Source organism: Pongo abelii, chromosome 2 (assembly GCF_028885655.2).
Source record: "Pongo abelii isolate AG06213 chromosome 2, NHGRI_mPonAbe1-v2.0_pri, whole genome shotgun sequence".
NCBI classification, from domain to species: Eukaryota; Metazoa; Chordata; class Mammalia; order Primates; family Hominidae; genus Pongo; species Pongo abelii.
The window spans coordinates 100,695,476-100,719,898 of record NC_085928.1 but is presented as its reverse complement, the minus strand read 5'-3'; the positions used below and the strand labels follow the sequence as shown (position 1 = coordinate 100,719,898).

The window sequence follows — 24,423 nt, the reverse complement described above, 5'->3', positions numbered from 1 at the left end:
CTACGTGCCAGATTCATGCTGAAGTTCTGTGGAGACCTCCCCACCTCACAGGTCCCAATAGGGACTTGTGGCTCTGGTTCAGCCACTCTGATCCCTGCTGCACAGCCTCTGGTTGCTAGAGTAACCTTGCATGGTGGCCAGTTCCCTTGGGTGAGATCCCAGAGAGAGCTCAAGCCTAGCCACCCTGTGGGGCCCACTTGACTTGTAGGAAGCTCATGGGTCTCTGCCAGGTCAAAGGGTAGCATGGTGACTGTCCTAGCACAGGTGAGCGGAGCAGCGGTTCAGGACTGTAGCCAAAGATGAGAGTTCTCTGGGGTCTGAGGTGCTAGTTTATCCATCTTGCGAACGTGATTGTCTTTATGATTCTCTTGAGTCCCCGTTTCTTAGATCTAGGAAGGGGACCTCCCTCTAGCTGTTATCCTCTTCCACAAGGCTGCCAACATGCTGATGCTGTGTTCTCTCTCAAGCCTCACTAGCCTGTGGCTGTGGATGGGTGGGGAGTGGGGGGCGGTGGAAAAGGGGTGGTTGATTATAAAGGGCTGGCTTAGTGAGCCCTGGGCTGGGGAGATGTCTAGTTCCATTTGTTGGTTTCTTAGAAAATGAGGTATTCAGGCCGGGTGTGGTGACTCACGTCTGTAATCCCAGCACTTTGGGAGGCCGAGGTGGGCAGATCACCTGAGGTCAGGAGTTCGAGACCAGCCTGGCCAACATGGTGAAACCCCATCTCTACTAAAAATACAAAAATTAGCCCAGCGTGGTGGCAGGCACCTGTAATCCCAGCTACTCAGGAGGCAGAGGCTGAGGTAGGAGAATCGCTTGAACCCAGGAGGCGGAGGTTATAGTGGCCCTGAGATCACACCATTGCATTCCAGCCTGGGTGACAGAGTGAGACTCCATCTCAAAAAAAATAAAATAAATAAAATAAAATAAAATAAAGAAAATGAGGTATTCAGTTCTTGTTTTCAGCAGGGAGCCCTGTCTTCTCTAATACCTGGGTAACAGGAAGCACTCACCCAACTCTCCTTTATGTACAGAATGAAGAATTTTATCATAACCCGCACTACTATACCTTAGATACACACATAAGCACAAGTGTCAGATGCAGACCCTGTGCCTTTTATTTGTGTTGTCTTTCTGTGCTTTTGCTGTTCTCTCTGTGGTTATTTGTCAAAGTATGAGGGTAACTTCTTGTGGAAGGACAGATGTTAAGTATTCTTTAAGGCCATTGTAAGCTCCCCATCTTCCAAACCTTAGAGAGTCAACACACACAGTTCTGGGTCTGCTGTGTGCTTACATCAGTGCTGACAGACCAAATTACAGTACTCCCTAACCCAATTCTAAAGGATGAATGCCATGGCGCTTAAAGTATTTTGCAGAAACTATTATTTTAACTCATTTTCACAGTGGCTGTGGGTTTTTTATAGTCTTGTAGGAACTTTGGTTAAATACAGAGTAAAAACTGAAAGCTGCTATGGGAATAATGCGGGATCAGGTCCTTCAAGGTCTTAAAAAAAAATCTCTAAGTAGCAGTTTCTTTTGTGCCTGCAATTTTGAATTGCAGTGTGTCCCTCCAGACAAAGCTGAGCGCCGTATGTGACTGTGCATGTTTGTGTTTTCAAAAGCCTCAGCGGTCACTCTGCCATTTCAGTGCCGGCAAGTCTTGACAGGAAGCAGTGGGAAAAGACTGTCAGAACCTGTTTGTAAAAATGTTTGTGTTTGCAAAGATTTTTGCTAGTATTCCACGGATATCTTAGCTATTAAGCAAAAATATTACACCATTCACCTTAGAAGAAGGAACAAGGCTAGGTAATCGCTGGCATTCTCTTTTCTTTTTCTGGCAGAGAAGTGAAAGCCAAGAGCATTCTATCTCATGAGCACTACAGGTCTCGGGCAGGGGTGAGCAAACCTTTTCTGTAAAGAATTGAATAGTAAATATTCTAGGCTTTGCGGGCCGTGCGGTTTCTGTCACGGCTACTCAGGTCTGCTGCCACAGGGCAAAAGCAGCCTTAGACAAGAAAACAAATGAGTGTGGTTGTGTGGCAATAAAGCTTTATTTACGAAAACCTGGCTGGTGGACCAGAGGTCATAATTTGCCAACCCCTGGTCTAGTGAAAAGTACAAATTTCGAGTTGTCACCGATGGTTGAATTTAGCCCAAGACGGTAGCTTTGCTTGTCTGATTACCTTCATGCCAACCCACATCTTCTCTGGCTGATGCTAACCAGGACAGAAGCCTAGGCTGGTCTTCCGTTTTCTCTTAAGAAAGTGATCAGTTTATGGGATTGTATGCACTTTACCTCACCCACAGCAGATGTTCAGGAACTGAGTATCCAACATAGGATAAAATACAGAATGAAAGCATCCTTGACCATTGAAATGAGGTTGTGGCGAAGGGGAGGAGTTAGCAGTCTGTCACTGGGGTGACTTTCTGGGGAGCTCTAATCAGTCATGTGTTTCCGCCAGCAGCAGCATCCCCTCCTCATTCCTCGTGTGGCATACATTGCAGGTCTTCCTGGCGCAGATGCTTTCTTTGCTCACACACATTCCCTCCCTTCTTTCGTTTTTCTCCCCCCAGCACACAATGCTGCTGCTGCCACACACCATTTCACCCCACGCTGGCCCACAAAGAAGACAGAGGTTGATGACAAAGCATGCAACTTCAGAAAGTTCACCACTTCGAGCCCCGATGTATAAATGGTAGCACTTGGTACTTACTCTGCCAGTGCGTTCAAAAGTCATTATAAGGACAATGTGATATTTATTTAAATACATATTGCATTGCCAACTGACAGTGTATTTGCACTCATTATCCATTTCTAGAGACAAATTCATGGTAAGCATGGTAAAAAGCTGGACCTCAGGAGGGAACTGAGGACAAAGTAAGCCCTGATGACTCTCACTGGCCTCCTGCTGCACCTGTCTTTATATTTGACCTATTATGTTGGTTACTTTAAAAAGCCAGTTACAGGGAGGCTCATTTAAAAAGACATAACACCTGTGAAAGATTATTTTAACGTGGAATATATGACTGGACAATTATTTGCCAATCTGATGAAGTAGGGCCACAGGTTTTGTTTTCATTATTCTGTATCTACTGATCAGCATATGAACTTTCTTTCTTGCACAGGCTACACCTATAATGTCCACAACTTCCAGTTGCCTCTTATTTAACAATAGAACAAGAATATAAAGATACAGAGGAAAGCTGAGAGCAATTCTAAATGTCTATGGTTTTTTCTTTATCTTTTGTTGTTGCACATCCATATCTGATTCAACAATAAAACATGTAACATTGCTTATCCAGTACTTCCAATGGATTCAGCCTGGTGTTTTGGAAGCAACAACTCTTTCTTTTGCACTCGTATCTCATTATTTGAGACAGTACTTAATTTAGGTAGTTACTAATCCAACTGACATAAACTTGGGAACCAACCACCAACTCCTGCTAAGCAAACAGCTCAACTCTTGGGGAACAAAAACGTGTAAGCTCTCTGGAAATTAACAAGTCATGAGAGTTCAGTGTAGCTTGGGCATTAGTCATTACCTTTTAGCCAGAGGGAACAAAGAATGCCAGTTCAAATGACAAGTTGGTTAAAAGGAAATCTGAGAGCTTCTAGAATGTTGGAAAAGAGGTTAAGACCTGAGCTTCTACCCTCAATGGCTCAAACAAGCATAGCTTGGAGATATGGTTGGTTTGGTTCCAGACTACCACAATAAAGCAAATATTTGCAATAAAGTGAGTCACACAAATGTTTTTGTTTCCCAGTGCATATGAAAGTTATGTCTATACTATACTGTAGTCTGTTAAGTGTCCAATAGCATTATGTCTAAAAAATGTACATACCTTAATTAAAAATACTTTATTACTAAAAATGCTAATGATCATCTGAGCCTTCAGCAGGTCATAATCTTTTTGGTGGTGAGGGGCTTTGCCTTGATGTTGATGGCTGCTGACTGATCACAGTAGTGGCTGCCGAAGAAGGCTGGGGTGGCTGTGGCAATTTCTTAAAACAACAAGGAAGTTTGCCACATGATAGATTCTTCCTTTCATGAAAGATTTCTCTGTAGCATGGGATGCTGTTTGACCGCGTTTTACCCACAGTAGAACTTCTCTCAAAATCGGAGTCAATCCTCTCAAACCCTGCCACTGCTTTATCAATTATGTTTATGTAATATTCTAAACCCTCTGTTTCATTTCAACAGTGTTCACCAGGAGTAGATTCCATATCAGAAAACCACTTTCTTTGCTCATCCATAAGAAGCAACCCCTCATTTATTCAAGTTTTATCTTGAGATTGCAGCAATTCAGTTCCACCTTCAATCTTCACTTCTAATACTTATTCTTTGCTATTTCCACCATGTCTGCAGTTCCTTCCTCTACTGAAGTCTTGAACCCCTCAAAGTCATCCATGAGAGTTGGAATCAACTTCTTCCAAACTCCTGTTAATGTTGAAATGTTGACTTTCTTTCATGAATCACAAATGTTCTTAATGACATCTAGAATGGTGAATTCCTCCCAGAGGTTTTCAATTTACTTTGCCCAGATCTGTAAGAGGAATTGCTCTCTATGGGAGCTGGAGCCTTATGAAATGTATTTCTTAAGTCATAAGGCTTTTCGGAGTCAAAATTACTCTTTGATTCATGGGCTGCAGAATGGATATTGTATTAGCAGGCATGAAAACATTCATCTCCTTGTGCATCTCCATCAGATCAGGTGCATTGTTAGTGAGCAGTAATATTTTGTAAGGAGCTTTTTTCTGAGCAGTAGGTCTCAACAGTGGGCTTGAAATATTCAGTCAGCTATGCTATAAACAGATGTGCTGTCACTCAGGCTTTGTTGTCCATTTATAGAGCATAGAGTAGATTGAGCATCATCATTCTTATGGGCCCTGGGATTTTCAGAATGATAAAGGAGCATTGGCTTCAACTTAGTCACCAGCTGCATTAGCCCCTAACAGGAGAGTCAGCCTGTCCTTTGAAGCTTTGAAGCCAGGCATTCCCCTCTCTAGCTAGAAAAATCCTCGATGGTATCTCCTTCCAATAGAAGGCTGTTTCATCTACATGAAAATCTGTTTAGTGTCACCACCTTCATCAGTGATCTTAGATCATGTGGAGAACTTGCTGCAGCATCCTCATCAGCACTTGCTGCGTCACCTTATACTTTTATGTTATGGTGCCTGAACATCTGCTTAAACATCTCTTTAAGAAATGCTTAAACATCTCTTTAAGAAAAGAGATGCCTGCTTTTCTTAAAACTTATGAACTAAGCCCTGCTAGCTTCCAACTTTCTCTGCAGCTTCTTCAGCCTTTATAGAATTTAAGAGAGTTAGGGCCTTGCTCTGGATTAGTCTTTGGCACAAGAGAATGAGCTGGTTTGATCTTCTGTCCAGACCCTTAAAACATTTTCTGTACCAGCAATAAGGGTGTTTCACTTTCTTATCATCATGTGTTCATTGGAGTAACACTTCTAATTTCCTTCAAGAACTTTTGCTTTGCATTCACAACTTGGCTAATGGTTTGGTACAAAAGGCCTGGCTTTCAGCCTGTCTCTGCTTTGAACATGCCTCCCTCACTAAGCTTAATCATTTCTAGCTTGTGATTTAAAGTGAGACATATGAGTCTTCCTTTCACTTGAATACTGAGAGGCTGTTGTAGGGTTATTAATTGGTCTAATTTCAATGTTATTGTGTCTCAGGGAATATGGAAGCCTAAGGACAGAGAGAGAGAGATGGGGAACAGCTGGTTGGTAGAGCAGTCAGAACACACACATTTATCAATTTTGTTCACTGTCTTCTATGGGTGCAGTTTGTGGTGTCTCCAAACAATTACAATAGTAACATCGAGGATAAGTGATCATAGATCACTATACCAGATACGATAAAAATGAAATAGTTTGAAATATCACAAGAATTACCAAAATGTGACACAGAGACATAAAGTGAGCACTTAACTGCTGGAAAAATGGCACCAATAGACCTGCTTGATGCAGCATTGCCACGGACATTCAGTTTACAAAAAAATGCATTGTCTGTGAAGCTCAACAAAGTGTGAAGTACAATAAAATGAGATATTCCTGTATAATAATAACTATTGTATGCATACTATGTGCTGACCATTGCACATTATCTCATGTACTCCTTTTAACCGTGCTTTCACCGATTAGAAAACCAAGGCAAGGGCTGGGTGTGGTGGCTCACGCCTGTGATCCCAACACTTTGGGAGGCTAAGGTGGGCAGATTGCTTTGAGCTCAGGAGTTCAAGACCAGCCTAGGCAACGTGGTGTAACCCCATCTCCTAAAAAAAAATTAGCCTGTGTGGTGGCATGTACTTATGGTCCCGGCTGCTCGGGAGGCGAGGTTGCAGTGAGCTGAGATTGCACCATTATACTTCACCCTGGGGAACAGAGACTCTGTCTTAAAAAAAAACAAAAACAAAAAGACTGAGTTAGAAAAGAGCAAAGTACTTGCCCAAGGTTATATAGCTAGACCAAGTGGGGATTTTGAACTCAGACTGCTTGACTCCATATTTACTGTGCTCTCCAGCTTAGGGCAAACTGGTAGCCAGGAAGTCATCCAGCTCGATTTCAGCTTGCCTCCTCCTGATTTCCTGGATGTCTGGTTTTTAAAAAGTTAATAGCAAACTAGTATAGTGTTGGCTCCACAGAGGTGCTTTTCAGAACCCACCTATTTGCCCTTTACTGGTAATCACGGGTAATCCTGTCCCATATCTGTACCCTGATATGTCTGGGTTGTAAAAAGTGTAAGACTGGATGGTACAGTTAAGCTATTTGTTCTGGATTTGGGTTTTTTAAGTTTGGCATTTGAGCAGGATCACAAGTTGTAGAAAGTAGTAATTTCCAGACATTTGAGATCTGATTCACCAACATTACTGTAATTAAAGAAAAACCTATATTTGTTTGCTCCATTTTGTCTCACTAGGATGTTTTATAAATAATAAACCTAGACATTTAGAAAATAGCGTCTATTCAGCTGGTTAAGCTTTTGTGGCCCTTCACGTTCAGATGTCTCAAGGTGATATGAGTGTGCCTCAATTTATAGGGAGTGACTATGGATGGTGAACTATATTGACATATAAAGGCAGCTTTAAAATACAGACTACAGAAATCAAGTGGCTTGACAATTCCCTTAGAAGATACGTTTATGAAGTATAGAGCTCAAATGTAATAATTTCAGTTGGTTACAGAGTGTTAATGAATTTTGAATTGAGGCAATTGTGATCAAGCTTGTTGCCTTTTCTAACATGAATCATTATTAAAATGATGATTGTTTTCAATAGTTATGAAAGCATTAAACAAGCATCTACCTATGCCTGAATTAACGGGACAGATGTGGTTTTCAGCTTTCAGCTGGCCAACAGGACTTCCATGGTTGTGATTTCAAGGTGCTTGTTTATGTATATGATTTTGCTGGTATTTTCTGAGTCTTCAATACTATTTCTTGTAATAGGGTATGAATGGGTGTGTGTGTGCTTGCTAGTATGTCCTCTTGGTCCTTAGCATTGTGGGAATGCAAAGTGAAGCTGAGTAGGATGTCTCAACTTCCTAGAATCCTCCAGCCTTTGGTTTTTAAGAGGTACCCCTGTGCGAGAGCTCGTGGAGACCCTTCTGTGTAACATTCACAACACAACCACCACAGTGACAGCAGGCACTGAGTGCAAACCATGTGCCGGGCATTTCCCACCATCAGTATCAATCCTCAATTCCAGAAAGTTGGTGCTGTTGTGACCATTGAGAGGATGAGGAGACTGTTGCTTGGAGACTTTCAGTGCCTTGCCTAGGGCCACACGGATGGAAAAGAGCAGAACCAGGAATTGGACTGCTCTTCACCATCCTCATGGCTGCCTGGAGGGCAGGCAGTCTTGGGCTTCCTTAAAAGATTTTTGTTTTGGGAGGGCTCTTCACTGTCTCAAGAAAGCTGAGGGAAGAATTCATCTCATTTAGTGGATGAGGATACAAAAACATACATTAAAAATTACAGCCTCGGGCTCTGTAGACCCTGTTCGGGTGCCAGAGGGCTTTTCTCCTATATTGACCACCTTTGCCACAAAGAAGCTAGAGGAGGAACCCTCCCCCGATTTTACCTTGTGAGTTACAGGTGTCTGACAGCCCTGTTCTTAGCTAAGAAGTGTGTGTGCACCTGACTGCAAACAGCTGCCATGCCTGCTGGAGGACACATGTGACACACAGTTTCTGGGGATCCTCCTGGGCCTACAGACTGCAGTCTCGGGCGGGTACCCATGGTCCAGGACTTCACATTCCTCATGCTGCCCTGCCCTGCTTCTCTTCTGTCTGACCTGATGCCCCAGGCTTAGGGTGGGGAGGGGATGCTGGTGGGTGGGTTGTCATTTTCCTGTCCCAGTCAGGTATTTTGTATTGTTTCTCAATGAGCCATTTCCCATCTGGATTTGGGGGGGATCAGGGAAGATGGGTGGGTTGTGAGTTAGATACAGTTTGCTGGGCATCTTCCCTTTTTTCTCTGTCCAGCTCCCAGGTGTTTGAGGCTTTTTGCTGCCTCCGGGTGCTCCAAATGCGGGGGCTGCCCTTTCTCTATCTGGGTTTCAGCCTCTCCAGCTCCTGGAATACAGTGCTGCTGGATCTCTGGAGTGCCTCTCGGTTTGGCCACTCTGGGATTTGTGAGTCATAGTCTTCAGTTTGGTGCTTTTTCCTACTCCATCCTGCCTTCTGCTATTCATGCCCCATTGCAAGAACAGGCATTCTTCCTTCCCATATAAACTTGCAACCTGGTTCCACCCACTCTCCTCTCTTCTTCTCCAGATAGTCCTAGAGATCGCTGCCTCCCAAAATAGCCCCATTTGATTCCTTAGGACAGGCAGGAAACTCGCTGCCCGACCCTGCCTGAGTCTCCGTTTCCTTACCTGGAGAGACTGTTCTTGCTCTAGAAACGAACCACCGGAAATTCACCTCCATCCCCATCACTTCCTGGGGTAGTTCTTTCTGACCATTGGGTTTGCTTCTTGGGTGTCTGACTCCGCATACAGTTAGATGCTCTTTAAATACCTTTTAACTTAAGGGTTTTTGTGGATGTGTATGTGGTGGAGGGAGAGAGTGTATACCAGTGAGCATGAGAGCAAGAGTTACTATTTATCACAACTGGTGTCCAGGGGTGGCTAAAGATTATCCACTTCTAGAGTTGTGTTTTTCAACTTTTTTTTTTTAATCTTAGCAGTAATAAATACATTGTAACTCCCAAGCACACATAAATGTCCTCTGAAACATGTTTGAAAAATATATGCAATTTATTTGTTTTTTGAGATGGAGTCTTGCGCTGTTGCCTAGGGTGGACTGCAGTGGTGCAATCTCGGCTCACTGCAACCTCCGCCTCCTGGGTTCAAACAATTCTCCTGCCTCAGCCTCCTGAGTAGTTGGGACTACAGGCGTGTGCCACCACGCCCGGCTAATTTTTTGTATTTTTAGTAGAGACGGTGTTTCACCATGTTGGCCAAGCTGGTCTCAAACTCCTGACCTCAAGCAGTCCGCCTGCCTTGGCCCCCCCAAAGTGCTGGGATTACAGGCATGAGCCACTGCGCCTGGCTGAAAACTATATACTCTTACATTCTGATATTTCCTGTGCAATGTGATATTTTCCATACAATTTTATTTCATTTTTCAAAAATTGCTGGATACAAAGCACTGAATTAATTTCATATGTGTTTTATTTAAACAATCCTCTCTCCTCCATTACAGTATACATTTCATGAAGACAGGAATTCCATGTTATTCTACTTCCTATAATTGATGCTTAATACCTATTGTCAACTGATTCTTTTCTCTGTGCAAATCCTCTGAGAAATATTTTGTTCTGTGCCAAGAAATAGTTTCATTCAATGGTTAAGGTGACTTGTGTCACTGATCTGATTTACTTCTTTTACATTAACTATCAAAAATTTCAGACTTATTAATAAAGACATGTCTTCATAGGATATATCTTTATGATGGTCTTATTTTTATTTTATTTTCCTCGCTCTTTTTTTTCATTTTACCTTATTCTTCTGTCCTAAATATTTAAAGTTTCAGCTGATTTTAAAGTAAAAGATGCTCAATGGGAAAAGCTCACACAAATCAGAGCTACCTAAAAGTAAAGTTGGAAAGTCCCAAGGATCTTTTTCTCTGAGGCAAGCCCCTTTGCTTCTGGGTGCTTGCCCTGCAGACCTGGCTTATGAAGAGGTCACCATCTTTTCAGATTCCAGGGGTCCGTAATGTTCATACCACTGCGGTATTCGTATTACACACTGTAATAATCTGGAATAATAAGATCATAGGCACTCTTTCTTGCCCTCACATGTGGATCTGCCTTCTTTTAAACAGCCATGTAACGTTCCCCTTCTCACCTACTTTGAATTTTTATATTCTTGCTGCTGTAAGGTTTTTTTTTGAAGCAAGGAAAGCAATAAAAAAAAAATAAAATTTACTTTCAAAAGAAGAGTAGAGATAATTAACTAGCCCTTGCCACCTAACTAAATATAATCGCCTAGTAACTCCTCTTGGAGCCACTAGGTTCCCTGGGAGTGGAATTGCCTGTGGAAAGGCCTGTGTGGATTCTGAGCTTGGGAAATGGTGATGGAGCCCTCTTTCTAGCCTCTGGGAGGTGTCAAATGATGGATGAGAGTGACCTTGGACTAGCAAGACCAGGTCAGTGCAAGTGACATTGGTTTCTTAGATGCTCCTCAGCTCAGTGTGGGTCTCCCGAGACTCCGTTCTGCCTGCTGACTTGTTCATTTGTTTCCATTGCAGGGCTGCAGGTGAGTCATGCCTGTTTTTTTGACCTCCCAATGTCTCTTAATTAACTTAATATTACTTGGTAATACTAAAGCGATGATGAATTATGCACATGGAGTCATTAATCTTCTGTGTAAATATCTCAAACACTGTGTCTTAATTATAGACTCCACACTTAAAGTATTTTAAGGCTTCTATTCATATATTTACTTAGAAATACATGATCTGTGTTTCTGTGGTGTCGGCACACTCAGTGGGAAAATGGTGTCCATACATTGGAGACGTTCGTATGAAAGGGTAGTTTCTGTGATGAGATGAATGCTGCCTGTTCTCCACTGACCCACAGACATTCTTAGCCTTAGCAATGAAGGCAGTTGGGGTAAGATAGGGCCTGGGGATCTGGGCCCTCTTTAACCTTCTGACTGTTCTGTCTGTAGCAAACTATAGAGAGTTTTTCTGGACAGTCCAGGAAGGTGTAAGAGCAGCTTTAGATGGGGCAGCTGTCTCCCTCATAGCAGAGCCAGCCCTAAGCCAGGGGAGGGCCTCCTCCGGGAAGAATTGTGCACCTCCTTCAGGGTCATCAGTGAGTTAGGTACATTGTGAGTATACTAACTTAGTATTTAGCAGTTACTCTGCACCGGGCACCATGCTGTTCCTGGGTGGTGGCTGGTGGCTGGGGCAGTGCAGTGAGTATTACATAGACTAGACACAGCAGTAATAGCCAATGTTCCATGAGAACTTGCCATGGGGTTTGCCACACATAGACACTGGCTCTTGTTTACATAGGCTGCCTCATTTGCACTTACCAACAAACCTGGGTAGCTTCTGGTGTCTGTATTCTCATTTTACAATGAAGAAGCTGCAGTGAGGAGGGGTAAAGTCACTTGCCCAAGTCTGCATAGCTAATAAGTGGTAGAGCCAGAACCTGAGCCCACTGTCCAAGGTGAAGGTGCTTCCTAGCATGGTGGTCACCTCTAGGTAGGAGCTCAGCTGCACCACCCACTGGGACAGATACACTCCCAACAGCTGTGATTGGGTAGGGTGGCTCCACCTCCCAGATGGGTCCTCAGTTTGCTGAGTGTTGGCTGGATGACTTGACTAACTTTCTCAGCAGTCCTTTGAGCAGCTGAGGTCATACTTAGATGTGACTTACATGAGACAACAGAGGAGCCCAGGTGAGAGCTGGCAGGCATGGGACCAGGGTGGAGTTGTAGTTTTCCCCACCAGGTGGGTGGGGCCAGGTCTCTTCAAACCAGAGGGCACAATTGCTGTTATTATTGTTCACGTTGACTGTAGCAAAAATAACTCAGTGCCTGTGAACCTCATCTGTGAAATGTAAATAACCCCTTCTCTGCCTATTTTTTTTTTTTTTTTGAGACGGAGTCTTGCTCTGTTGCGTAGGCTAGAGTTCAAGACCAGCCTGACCAACACGGTGAAACCCTGTCTCTCCTAAAAATACAAAAATTCTCCACCTATCTTACTCTGTAGCTTGGGAAATCATCGAGATAAGAGATTGGAAAGTGATAACTGTGTCCAGGCATGCAAGTAGTGTGTTTATAGGAATGTGACTGAGCAACAGGGAAATGAGATTTCTCTCTCTTTTTTTTTTTTTTTTTTGGAGATGGAGTCTCACTCTGTCAACCAGGCTAGAGTGCAGTGGCGCAATCTCGGCTCACTGCAACTTCCACCTCCTGGGTTCAAGTGATTCTCCTGCGTCAGCCTCCTGAGTAGATGGGACTACAGGTGCATGCCACCATGCCCAGCTAATTTTTTGTATTTTTAGTAGAGGCGGGGTTTCTTCATGTTAGCTAGGATGGCCTCCATCTCCTGACCTCATGATCCACCCACCTTGGCCTCCCAAAGTGCTGGGATTACAGGTATGAGCCACCGCGCCCGGCCGAGATTTCATTTTTAACTCAGACGTCAATCAATTTAGCCATATACAGATTTGAAAAGCTTTTCTTTATCTCTGTTAATGGAGAAAAGGAATGACTGCTTTCTTGTCAAAATGAAAGTGTTCAGTTTTAAACTTAACCAGTTCCTGCCATTTTGAAATGTTCACTCATTTCTTACTTTTTTTTTTTTTTTTTTTTTGACACAGAGTCTCACTCTGTCGCCCAGGCTGGAGTGCAGCGGTGCTATCTTGGCTCACTGCAACCTCTGCCTCCCGGGTTCAAACAATTCTCATGCCTCAGCCTCCCGAGTAGCTGGGATTACAGACTCGTGCCACCATGCTCGGCTAATTTTTGTATTTTTAGTAGAGACGGGTTTCACCATGTTTGGCCAGGCTGGTCTCGAACTCATGACCTCAGGTGATCCGCCTGCTTCGGCCTCCCAAAGTGCTGGGTTTACAGCCATGAGCCACTGTGCCCAGCCATCATTTCTTACTTTTTGGCAAAGGAGGTAGACATATTGGAGGGTTGACCTGAACTCCATAGATTCCCAGGGAGACAGTGCATGACTTTGATCAGCCTGTGTAGGGCACATTCCCATTGCCCTCCAATTTTACCTGAGCCATTGGGATGGCTTAGACATGGTTTAGAAATAAAGCATAACTCTGCAGTGCCAACTAGATTGGAATAAATGGGATTCTGGCCCAGGTGTGACAACTAAGACAAGATTGCTGGCCCAGGTGCTCAGAAATGTAGCCCGAGATAATGGTTCTGTTTCTCCTTTTGTGTAGAGATGGTATCTTGGAATCTAGTGAGGCGAAGCACCCAGTTCTCTGCTTTGGTACTGTGAGGGGATTCTGCAGAGGTAGATGGGATATGGTTTTTGTCCTCAAGGCACTGACAAGCTGCAAATGATACAAGACAGTGTATCAATAGGTTCACCTTCCCTACCCTTCTCTGCTCTTGTACATGGTTGGTGCTCAATTGTTTGTTGATATGATTTACCTTCATGATTACGTGTCAAAACATGGGATATAATTTTTAGCTCTGGATGGCAAACAGTTACAACTTGGATGCCAACTCCACCCAGTGGGTGATGCCTGACTGGCGCAACACGTGACACTGCCTCAGGGTGCCAGGAGAAAGAGTGCCGTCTGATGACCAGTGGGGATGTCTGCTGTGGTCGGGGGATGGGGAGTAGAAGCAGCAGGCATGTGGTGGTCATTGGTTCATCCTAAGTACATTAGGCTTTCAAAAGGGGAAAAATGATGCTCAGAGGAAATGAAACTCCTTAGTCTTCCCTTAAAGGGTGAAGTGGGATTTAGACAAACAGAAGTGCTTTCAGTCTTGGAAAAGAGCAGACGTGAAGACCAGACCTTCCAGTGAGTATGCAGATATGTGGGAGGCTGTGAGAGCTGAAGGACTGGAGGCACGTGGAAGAGGAAGGAGTATCAGGAGGGGCAGGGGCACTGTCCTCGCTGGACCCATGACAGACGTCAGTTGGTTGTTGGTAGGTTGAGTGTAGACAGATTGCAGAGGTCCTGGGGGATGCCAGATGGAGGAATTTAGATGTGATGCAGTCCTGTGCTTCTCAAGAAGTCTTCCCAAATGCTCCAGACACGATTAGCTGCTCCATCCTCTCCGCCCCAAAGGAGACTCCTAGTACTCTGCTTGAGCTTGGATTCTTGTCTGCTGTCCTGAAATGTTTATATATTATCTGCCAGCCTCCTTGAGGATATGAACAGTGTTGCAGCCATCTTTGAATCCCCAGTGCTCAGGATCATGCCTGGTATGGAGCAAATACCCAGTGAGTGGTGTTGAATTGAGCTGAAATAGGGTCCCTGAACTGCCAGGCGAGATGAGGTAGAAGTGGGCAGTGCCTTAGAGGTGAAGCTGGGTGCGGAAGTGAGAGGCTGCCAAGCATAGAATGTACCCTCTGCAAAGGGAGCTCAGAGTCCATGTCCCTGGGATGCACGAGATGGGAAGGAAGGCAAGTCTGAAGCGTCAAGTTTACAAGAATGCACAGCACAGGAAACCAGTTGAAATTGAAGATGGCAACAGAGAACGGACAAGATTGAAGGAGGGAATTTGGAAAGCTGAGCCTAGATGAATTCCCAGAGGCAGTGACTTATAGGGCTCGGAGGTCCTGTGTATAGGGAACCACCTCTGAACCTGTGGGTCAGAGGGAGTCCTCAAAGATGTTGTCTCTTGAGAAATGAGGAGCTACTGAAGATTCTCTCTCAGATACCTCAACATTTTAGAGACATGGAGTGATCCTACAGCCCATTGTATTAATATTTAGGTGGGACTCCTTCATTTGCAGGTGACAAAAACTGAACCCAAACTGGCTTAATTTGGTGGCTTTTATAACTGAAAAGCCCAAATGGGGAGGGGAGGGGAGGGAAGGGAATCTTTGACTTCAGGCTCAGCTTGATCCAGGGATGCATACAGTGGCCTCAGGGCCAGGTGCCTGCTTCTGAGTTTCGCTGGCTGGCTGGCTGGCACACTTTCTCTTCATTTTTTGGCTTGGCTTCCCTTGGTGGGTGTTAGCTCTTCATCTCTATGTCCTCCTGGCAACACTAGGCTTGTGGCCTCTCAGGGTTGAATCCAGCCAACGAAAGAACTTCTTACCTAGTTACCACAGGGAAAGCTCCCAGACTTGCTCTCTTCGGACCTGGTTGGTGTGGGTCAGAGCATATGCCTGTCCCCGAACCGATAACCTTGGCTGCATGCCAACTCTTATTGCCCCTGGGATGAGAGCAGGAATGGAGCAATTCCTGGGGGAAGGTCAGGGTGCTGTTACCCTTGGAGTTTTGCTGGGTGGCAAGGCCATTGTTACTGCCCCATCCAGGCTAACTGTTGTAGTCTTGGCAGCAAAGCAGAAGCTGCCTTTGCTCTGCCGGTGAGGAGGAGAGCTCCCTGCCAGCCTCTGTCGCCCCAGGTATGCTACTGCCCTCTTCCCACAGACCGCATGTCCTTGAAGCTGGGCTCCATAGAGTGGTCCACCAGGTCACCCTGCTGGCCACCTCCATTTGTCATCCCTGGGCACATTCTAGACAGCATCTTGGGCAGGGACCTTGCCCCATCTGGGTGATTGTGGGGTCACTGAACTGTCGTGGGATCTCAGGAGAAACCTCTTCAGAGAGTCTGCATCCACAGGGAGAAGTGTATTCACACTTCCCACAGGCTGGGGAGCTGTCTCGCCTGTCCTCAGTCAGGGCAAGCCTTCCGTTGTGAGGTGCTTTATAGTTTGCACAGTTCTATCCAACTTGTTACTTAATCTGGCTTTTACCATAACACTGGTGGGCAAGGCAAAGCAAGAATGATTGTCCCTGTTTTATGGATGAAAGAACTGGGAATCAGGAGGGGTAAATGTCTCAAACAGGGCAACACAGCTGTCGAGACTAGCATTAGACTTGGGGGACACAAATATCACATAAAATTTGTACTTTTAAAGCGAAGGTGAAGAAAGATGAGGGCAAACTGACTACTGCAGCCAGTTTCTTCATGTAAATGTGGTGTTAAATTACCCATTGGAGTTCCTCTAAGTGCATACTTCATTAATACCTGCAGGGGAAAAAATGACCTCTATTTACAGCCAAGCATCTCTGAGCCGACGCCTGCCTGCCCACCAGCCTCCTGTGGTTTACCCACCAAAATTTTACTAGAGGTTGAATCGGCTTGTAGAAGCTGTGTGATAGCGCTGCGGCTCCCCTGGGTCACCTCCTGAAATATGTAGGGTTGTGGGTGGGAGGGTGTCTCAGCAAGCCCAGCCTGAACGTGCATGATGGCCTCAAGCGACCCAGCCACTTGAAAAAGCAGCCACTGCTCTCGGTTCTTGCTGTTCTTGCTTGGTCAGCTCTTCCCTGGGGTCTCTGTGCCCTCACAGAGCCTCCCTGTGAAGCCTGTGCTTGGAGACTTTGCTCACCAGGTCATAGACAATTGTTGTTTTCCATCTGGAAGAGATCATCTGATTTAGTCTGTTCATTTCACACATGAGAAACGGAGACCAAACCTCGTACCGTGGCACCTGGGGCCCTTTGTGTCTGCCCTCCACTGTGTCCCTGCAGCCTGTCCCTTCCCTTCCCACCTGTCCTCATACCTTGTGCTCCAGCCATGTGGACTGCTCTTCACCCTGAACAGCTTGCCTTCGTGCGGGCTCCTCTTCTGGATGGAACACCCTGCCCGGAGCAGGGAGGGCCATGATAAGGGAGCAGGTGGCTGTGCTGAGCCTTTCCCTGACATGCACTCATGGGTGTTTTCCGGGAACAGAGCAAAACCAGGGGGCCCTGGTATCATAGAACTTCTTAGTGGGAAGGGACATTTAATAATAGTTGGTCAAAACCTCTCATTTTGCCCATTTATTTATTCGTTTATAAATGCTGAATATCTATTTTTGTGACAGGCCTTGGGAATGCAATGATGCATGAAATAGAAATGATCTCTGGCTTTAAAGGAATGATAATTTATTAGGGGAGACAAATATTAAAGAGGCAATTTTTAAAAATTGACAAATAGCTACATAATTAGGGTGTACAACATGATGTTTTGATATATGCATACACTGCAGAATGGCTACATTAAACTAATTAACATATCTATTACCTCACATGCTTATTTTTTTGTGGTGAGAAAATTTAAAATATAGTCTTAGCAATTTTCAAGTATGCAATACATTGTTGTAACTATAGCCACTGTGTTGTACAATAGATCTCCTGAACTTACTCTTTCTAACTTTTGTATACTTTGAAATTTTTTATATGTTGATCAACATCTCCCCAATCTCCCTGACCCCCACCTCTGGTAATCATCATTCTTCTCTCTGCTTCTGTGAGTTCAATATTTTTAGACTCTTCATATAAGTGAGATCATGCAGTATTTGCCTTTCTGTGCCTGGCTTATTTAGCTTAGCATAGTGTCCTCTAGGTTCACCCATGTTATTGCAAATGACAGGATTTCCTTCTTTTTAAAGGCTAAATAGTATTTCATTGTGTATCTATACCACATTTTCTTTACCCATTCATCCATTGATGAACATGGAGGTTAATTCCATGTCATAGCTATGGTGAACAATGTTATGAAGAACACGGGCGTGGCAGACAATTCTTTGACATACTGATTTCATTTCCTTTGTATATACATTCCCAGAAGTGGGATCACTGCATTATATGGTAGTTCCACTCTTAATTTTTTGAGGACCCTCTATAACTGTTTTCCATAGTGGCAGTACTAATTTACACTCCTGTCAACAATGTACAAAGCTTCCCTCTTCTCCATATCTTTGCCAACACTTATCACTTGTCTTTTCGACAACAGCCATTCTAATGAATGTGAGGTGATGGCTCATTGTGGTTTGCTTTTTTTTTTTTTTTTTTTTTTGAGACGGAGTCTTGCTCTGTTGCCCAGGCTGGAGTGCAGTGGTGGGCTCTCCACTCACTGCAAGCTCTGCCTCCCAGGTTGACGCCATTCTCCTGCCTCAGCCTCCCCAGTAGCTGGGACTACAGGCACCCGCCACCACGCCCGGCTAATTTTTTGTATTTTTAGTAGAGACGGGGTTTCACCATGTTAGCCAGGATGGTCTCAATCTCCTGACCTCGTGATCCGCCTGCCTCAGCCTCCCAAAGTGCTGGGATTACAGGTGTGAGCCATGTGGTTTTAATTTATATTTCCTTGACGATTAGTGATGTTGAGCACTTTTTCATGTATCTTTTGGCTATTTGTATGTCTTCTTTTGAGAAATGTCCATTCAGGTCCTTTGCCCATTTTAAAATGAGGTTGTTTTCTTGCTATTGAGTTGTTTGAGTTCCTTATCTATTTTTGATATTAACCCTTTATCAGATGAATGGTTTAAAAATATTTTCTCCCATTTCATAGGTTGTCTCTTTATTCTGATGGTTTTCCCTTAGTTGTGTGTAAGCGTTTTAGTTTGATGCAGTCCCATATGTTTATTTTTGCTTATGTTGCCTGTGCTTACAGACTCATATCTCAAAAATCTTTGCCCTGACTAATGTCAGGAAGCTTTTACTCTGTGTTTTCCTGTAGTACTTTCACTGTTTTAGGTCTTAATGTTTAAGTCTTCGGTCCATTTTGAGCTGATTTTTGTATGTGGGGTGAGATAAGGGTCTGATTTCATTCCTCTGCGTGTGGATGTCCAGTTTTACCATACCCGTTATTGACGAGACTGTCCTTTCCCCACTCTGTATTCTTGGCACCTCTGTCAAAGATCAGTTGACCATAAATGCCTGGATTTATTTCTTGGCTTTCTGTTAAAGGGTAATTTTTTAAAATTTAAATTTCTGTTGTGAATTAGGGCTGTGAAAAAGTATAATGGGCTTTGACAGCATGTAACAGCAGGCTCTAATTTTGTCTGGGAGGTCAGTAAAGGTTTTGCTGAGGAAGTGTCATTTAAGCTGAGCCTTGAAGGGCAAGCAGAGCCTAGTCTGATGAGAAAGAGGGATGGGGAGACTGTTTTAGAAAGAAGGGAACAGGATGTGGAATGGTTCCACCGTGGCCCAGGGCCACAGCATGAATCAGTGGCTGAGTTGGGACTAGCAGAAATCAGATCTATGGCTCCAGGCCCTGTGTTCCTTGCGTTCAACCCCGCTGGGTGCGTTTTTGGCCCTGTATCGCAGAGCTCTATGCTCATTCATCTAAAGAGGGAAGTTCATGTCCATGGGGCAGGCACTCTCGGTGGATAAAGCAGGGAGGGCGAAGACATGGAGGTGGGGAGGCGGCTGGCATGTGTGGGAGGGAGCAGGTTGGCCCATGACTTGGGGTGAAGCGCGCTGACAGAGGAGAGCTGGGAAAGTTAGAAGAGGAATCTAGACAAGGATGAAAGGATGAGGTCCTTAACCAAGAAGCTGCAGGTTGGGATATAGCAGGGGAGGCCACGTGAGATGTTGAGATCAGCTGTTGTCCTAGCAGTTTGACTCTTTATTTCAGGCTTGTTCTAAAAAGGGTTTATGGTAACTTAGAACATACATACGTATCCTGTTTTTTGTTTTTGTTTTTTAAATGCATATGCTAGGATCATAAAACCTCATGCTGTAATAGTCTCTACATGTCTAGATCTATAGCTTTATTCCTTCCGGTTTTTTTCTTCTCTGCTTTCTAGTAGCACCTATGAGTACCTTACATATGTCTGATGCTACAGTTAAAGACACAAAGAGAGGGCCCCTTTCAATAGAGAATCCAGGACTGCAGGGCACAGAAGGAATGGAAGGTGTCAGTGGGAGAGGGGGACTTCTGGCAGAGTATAAGCCAGAAAGCCTTCCCAAAGCCTTGGGCCACATGGGTGGAAGAGCAAAACAGAGAAGTGACTCTTACCTGGCTGCATCAAGCCTCTGTTCACCTTTTGACAGCAGCTTGGGAGCTCTGTGAGGACAGGGTTCTGGCTTTGCTGAGGAGGATGCAGGTGCTCGGGGATAGATGGATAGACAGATGGACAAGCATTCATGCCACAACACTAATAAGAGGATTCTTAAAATAGGAAAGGAAAGTACCAAGTCTAATGAAGGATTTTGGCATCTCCCGCCTCCTGCTAGTTGACAGTTTCTGTTTCTCGAGATTCTGTATAGCATTAACTGGTTTGGAGATTATTAACTGGTTTAGAGACTACTGATTTAGATCCTCTCCTGTTGGTGAAATTTCACTGTTTAAAGAAGACACATCAGGTTTTAGAATTAGATTTCAGCCTCTGTTTCTCTAGTGGCTTGAGTTCTCGTGGGCGGGGCGGGGGGAGGGAGTAGGGGGACATCCGTCCATATATAGGGTAGTTTCTGGACGTTGTTTTCTAAAGGAAGGTTTGACTGGCCCTGCCCACTCAGGATCTCCTGCCAGGGAGAAGAAATACCTGCTGGTGGGTGACTGAGTGCCACAGGTGTGACTCTGCCTGGCACACGGAGGGGGATGAGATGCAAGAATCATTTACTCTTTCCCTTTACCTGGGGAAGGGCTGTTAAGGTACAGCTCCTGCTCAGGCCTTTTATACCAGGGACACCTCATTTCATGTCTGGTTCTAGAGGGTTCCTGCTGGCCCCTTCTTCCGCCATCCCAGTCTTTCATCCTTGACAGTGCTTCTTCCTCTGTGCTTCCATCAATCATGGCCACAGACCTCAGTGTCTTCTCTGTGTCACCTCTCACCCAGCTGCTTTGGCTGGGCCCACAGTCCCACCTTGCCTGTTAGGAACCTGACTTTCTTGTTGGCTTCCTTTTCAAATTGTTAATTCAACATTCTTTTCTCAAATGAACAATCCTTTTGTAAAGCAAATAATTATCCCACTTCTCCTGAACGACGTTTTGCAAGATTTAAAAATAATACTTCATTTGTTGAATGTGGAGGTATACCTGTTTCATAGGATTCCTTTTTAGTGGCAGGATTGAGGACGGGGACGACACTGGCTTCTAGACAAACTGGTCTGCCTGCTCTCCAGGCTGCGATTGTTCAGTTGGCATCATGGTGGAATCTCTGTAATAAAGAATTGCATTAAAGGAAGTTTGTATTTCTTATAAAGAATCCCATCAAATAGTTCACTAAGGATTTTGGAAAGAGAAACCAAATTCTTTAAAAAGCAGGGAGAGGGCAAAGGAGAAGGAAAAAGAACGTTAAACAGTTCATTTATACTAATGACCCTTGTGTTATTGTGGCAAAATTTCTTTTAAATAAAAGTCAGAGAGGAAAAACAAGCTTTGTTTGGGAGGTGTACTGTCTGTTCTCTGCCTTGTTTTTCTGCTCTGAAGTATAGTGTGCTGTCTTGACGTCGGTATGTAACTGCTATGAATATTGATGGCAGCAAAAGCTTTTTTTTTCTCTCTGGCCTAGTAAATAAAGCAGCAAGGATAAAAAGGGATGAATTGTAAAATCAGTGTTCTGTTTTTAGCTTCTCTGGTTCCCTTAGAACTCTTAAGTCTCAAACATATTGACAATCTGCCTTTGGTGGTCAGGATCTGATGTGAGCACAGTGGGTTGGCATTTTCAGGGATTTTTGCCTCTGGTTAAAGTAACAGAGTTCCTCTTTCTTTGCGCTTTCAGAGTTAATGTTATGGCTTCATTGAGGCCTTCCTGTATCTTTCCCTCTATCCAGTGGCAACGCTGGTCCCTGCTCCTCAGAATACCACAGTGGCATGAGTGTGCGATCGTTCCTCCAACAGCCACGCCTCGCATGCCTCCCAAGCGAGCACTCCTCTGGGGGATATGGCAGGGAATGGGGCAACAGGGAATCTGGACAGTAAGCAAGGAGGGGCATCCTTGTAGCTCTGAGCGTGGCATCTCATGTAGCTGTGTGAAGGGCGTGGGGGAAGAAGGCATGGGGGCATGGGATGAGCCTGGCTGAGAATAGGACTGGTCTGAGGGTCTAGAGGTTGGCATGAGTATAGAGGTTGGAGATGAGCTAGGCTTTCTAAATTAAATTATAAACACACTGATGCTGGCTAACTCTCAAAAAAACACAAACACACACACACACAATTTGTTCACTAGACTGTTACAATGGTGTTCTGAGGAGCAAAGGGAGCTTTGGAGGGCAAGTGTTTAGAAATGACAGGAACCAAAACAGCCCTGTCCTTGGAAGGAAACCCTGTTATATGACCAGTGAAGAGTGGAGAATGGGGGCAAAGGCTGGGATGCATGGCCATGGCTGCATGGTGGTCAAGAGGGAGGATACCTGTGGCATGACAAAGGGATGTTCTGCCTGGCACGGCCGGTGACAGAGGGGCAGCCATTCTGGCAGCAGACAGCCGGAGCCCAGGGGCAGCACAGGCAAGGCTCTTTAATGCACAAGGGTGTTGGGGATACTGCAAGCAAACATTTAATAGGTGACGGTTCCTCAAAGGGTCAGGCTTATGGGAATCATCCTAAAACTTGTGTTTTTAAAAATGTTTCTGAATAAAAAGTATTCTCTTCAGAAACATAAAATTTATTTTCAAATACACATTTGCCTATTGCATAAAAATAAGTCTATAATAGTGATAACATATAGCAAAGTGCTTTTTTTCCCCCTGGAATCCGTTGTGAAAAGGAGGAGGGTGGCCTGATGGGAGGGCTGAAGATACAGAATCGCTCTTGTCAGTTACTACTTTTGTGACTCTTGAGAAATTCTCTGTGTATACATTCAAAACTTCCCCCTCCACACACCTCCCCCACACCAACAGACTGAATGACAGGTACCATAGTGGGGACATTTTTCTGGCTCCTGGTACAGTGCCTGTCATTCAGAAGTGGTGTTCACATAAGTGTTTCCTGAGACTATTTTATTTTGACCTCTTGCACTAGGCATTTTAATGAGTGAATTTCATGACCTCCATTTCTCTAAGGTATTGGTAACTTTCGGGTCCCACTCATATTAGTATAGGACTCTATAGTTCATATTGGAAAGTTACAGTTGCTGATGATACTTTGTTATTTAAGTAGCTTCATGCCGGGGAATGCCTCTTGCAAAGTTAATTACACACATCTCTGTTGGTCCATGTTTCTATTGAAACTGAAGCTGTATAAAGAAAACATTTATAAAAGAGGAAGGAGTCAAAGTTTTTAGACTTGCTGATTGATATGTTTTCCACAGCTCATGGAGTTGCATGGGTTGGAACTGGAAAGGTTCTAAGAGTCGTTTAGCTCGTGAGCAGCACCTGTGAGGTCTGTGGTAGTCAGACGGGCATGGCTGCTGGGACGGATACTAGAGGAAAGGTCAGAGGCTCTGCCTAGGTTTCCTGGGAAAGCGCATAGTGACCTGTTACAAGTTCAGCCGGGAGAGGCGGCATGCCAATAAGCAGGCAGGGTGTTTGCCATCCTGAATTCACTTCCTTTATTGTGTGGATGCAGAAACTTATGCCCAGAGGAGGGGAAGGACTTGCCCAAGGTTATCTTGCTACTCAGTGAAAAAGCTGACTGTGACTTCGAACTCAGACATAAACCCAAGAGGGTCAAAACAGATGCATCTTCATTTCTTCCAGAGGATGAATTTCTTCTGTTCAAAGACACCATTGGAATCTTTGTTGTACCCTTGTGCTTTTCTGGGCCTGATTTGGCAACCTCAGGAGGAAAGCATGCTGTGTTTTGCAAATGTGTGCAAATAACAAACATGCCCCTTATGTCCTAGGCAGACTCATCACACACGCGTTGGGGCAGTTGGCAAAATGCAGTCATGCAGCCTGGAACGAAAAGTGTTGCACACGTAGTTGCTTATGAGAAATTCAGTGTTAGAATGTAAATGCCTTCCTGGCCCAGGGGCAGTGTAATTGTTCCATTTCTCATAATGAAACTTTGCTTGGAGGAAAATGCTTATATGTCTGAGATGTTGATTCTAATCTCTGTTCCTTTTTCTGTCTCCTCTTCCTCCCCTGCCCCTACTTTTTTGGTATGTTTCTTTGTTTTTCTTCACAGGAAAAAGTAGAATATGCCTTCCTGATTATTTTTACAGTTGAGACATTTTTGAAGATTATAGCTTATGGATTATTGCTACATCCTAATGCTTATGTTAGGAATGGATGGAATTTACTGGATTTTGTTATAGTAATAGTAGGGTAAGTCTCTTTTACTTTGGGGAAATGTTGATTTGGAAAATGGGAGGTGGAGGTTGGGGGCGGGGGACGGTAACAAAACAGTCTTTTTAGGGAATGTGGTTGCTATTTTATGCCAGCTGTTGCACCGGAACCTCTCAGGAGTTCTTTTAAGGCTGGTGATGCTGCTATCAGTCTCTGGGCAGAGACTAGTTTGAAATTCTCTCATTTTTACTCCCATTTTTGTAACATGTTATAGAAGGGAGTCTAAGTTCCTAATATG

The 24,423-nt window shown here is 44.4% G+C and overlaps 1 protein-coding gene across 5 annotated transcripts in view; it reads left to right on the top strand.

The window, feature by feature from the left end:
- The window catches only part of CACNA1D (calcium voltage-gated channel subunit alpha1 D), a 335,843-nt gene that overhangs the window by 145,596 nt on the left and 165,824 nt on the right, over window positions 1-24,423 (top strand). For all 5 annotated transcript variants that reach the window (XM_024244717.3, XM_054552053.2, XM_054552054.2 and 2 more), the window contains exon 4: window positions 24,025-24,164. In XM_024244717.3, the coding sequence (XP_024100485.1) occupies window positions 24,025-24,164 (140 nt within the window). The remainder of the gene's footprint in view (window positions 1-24,024; window positions 24,165-24,423) is intronic.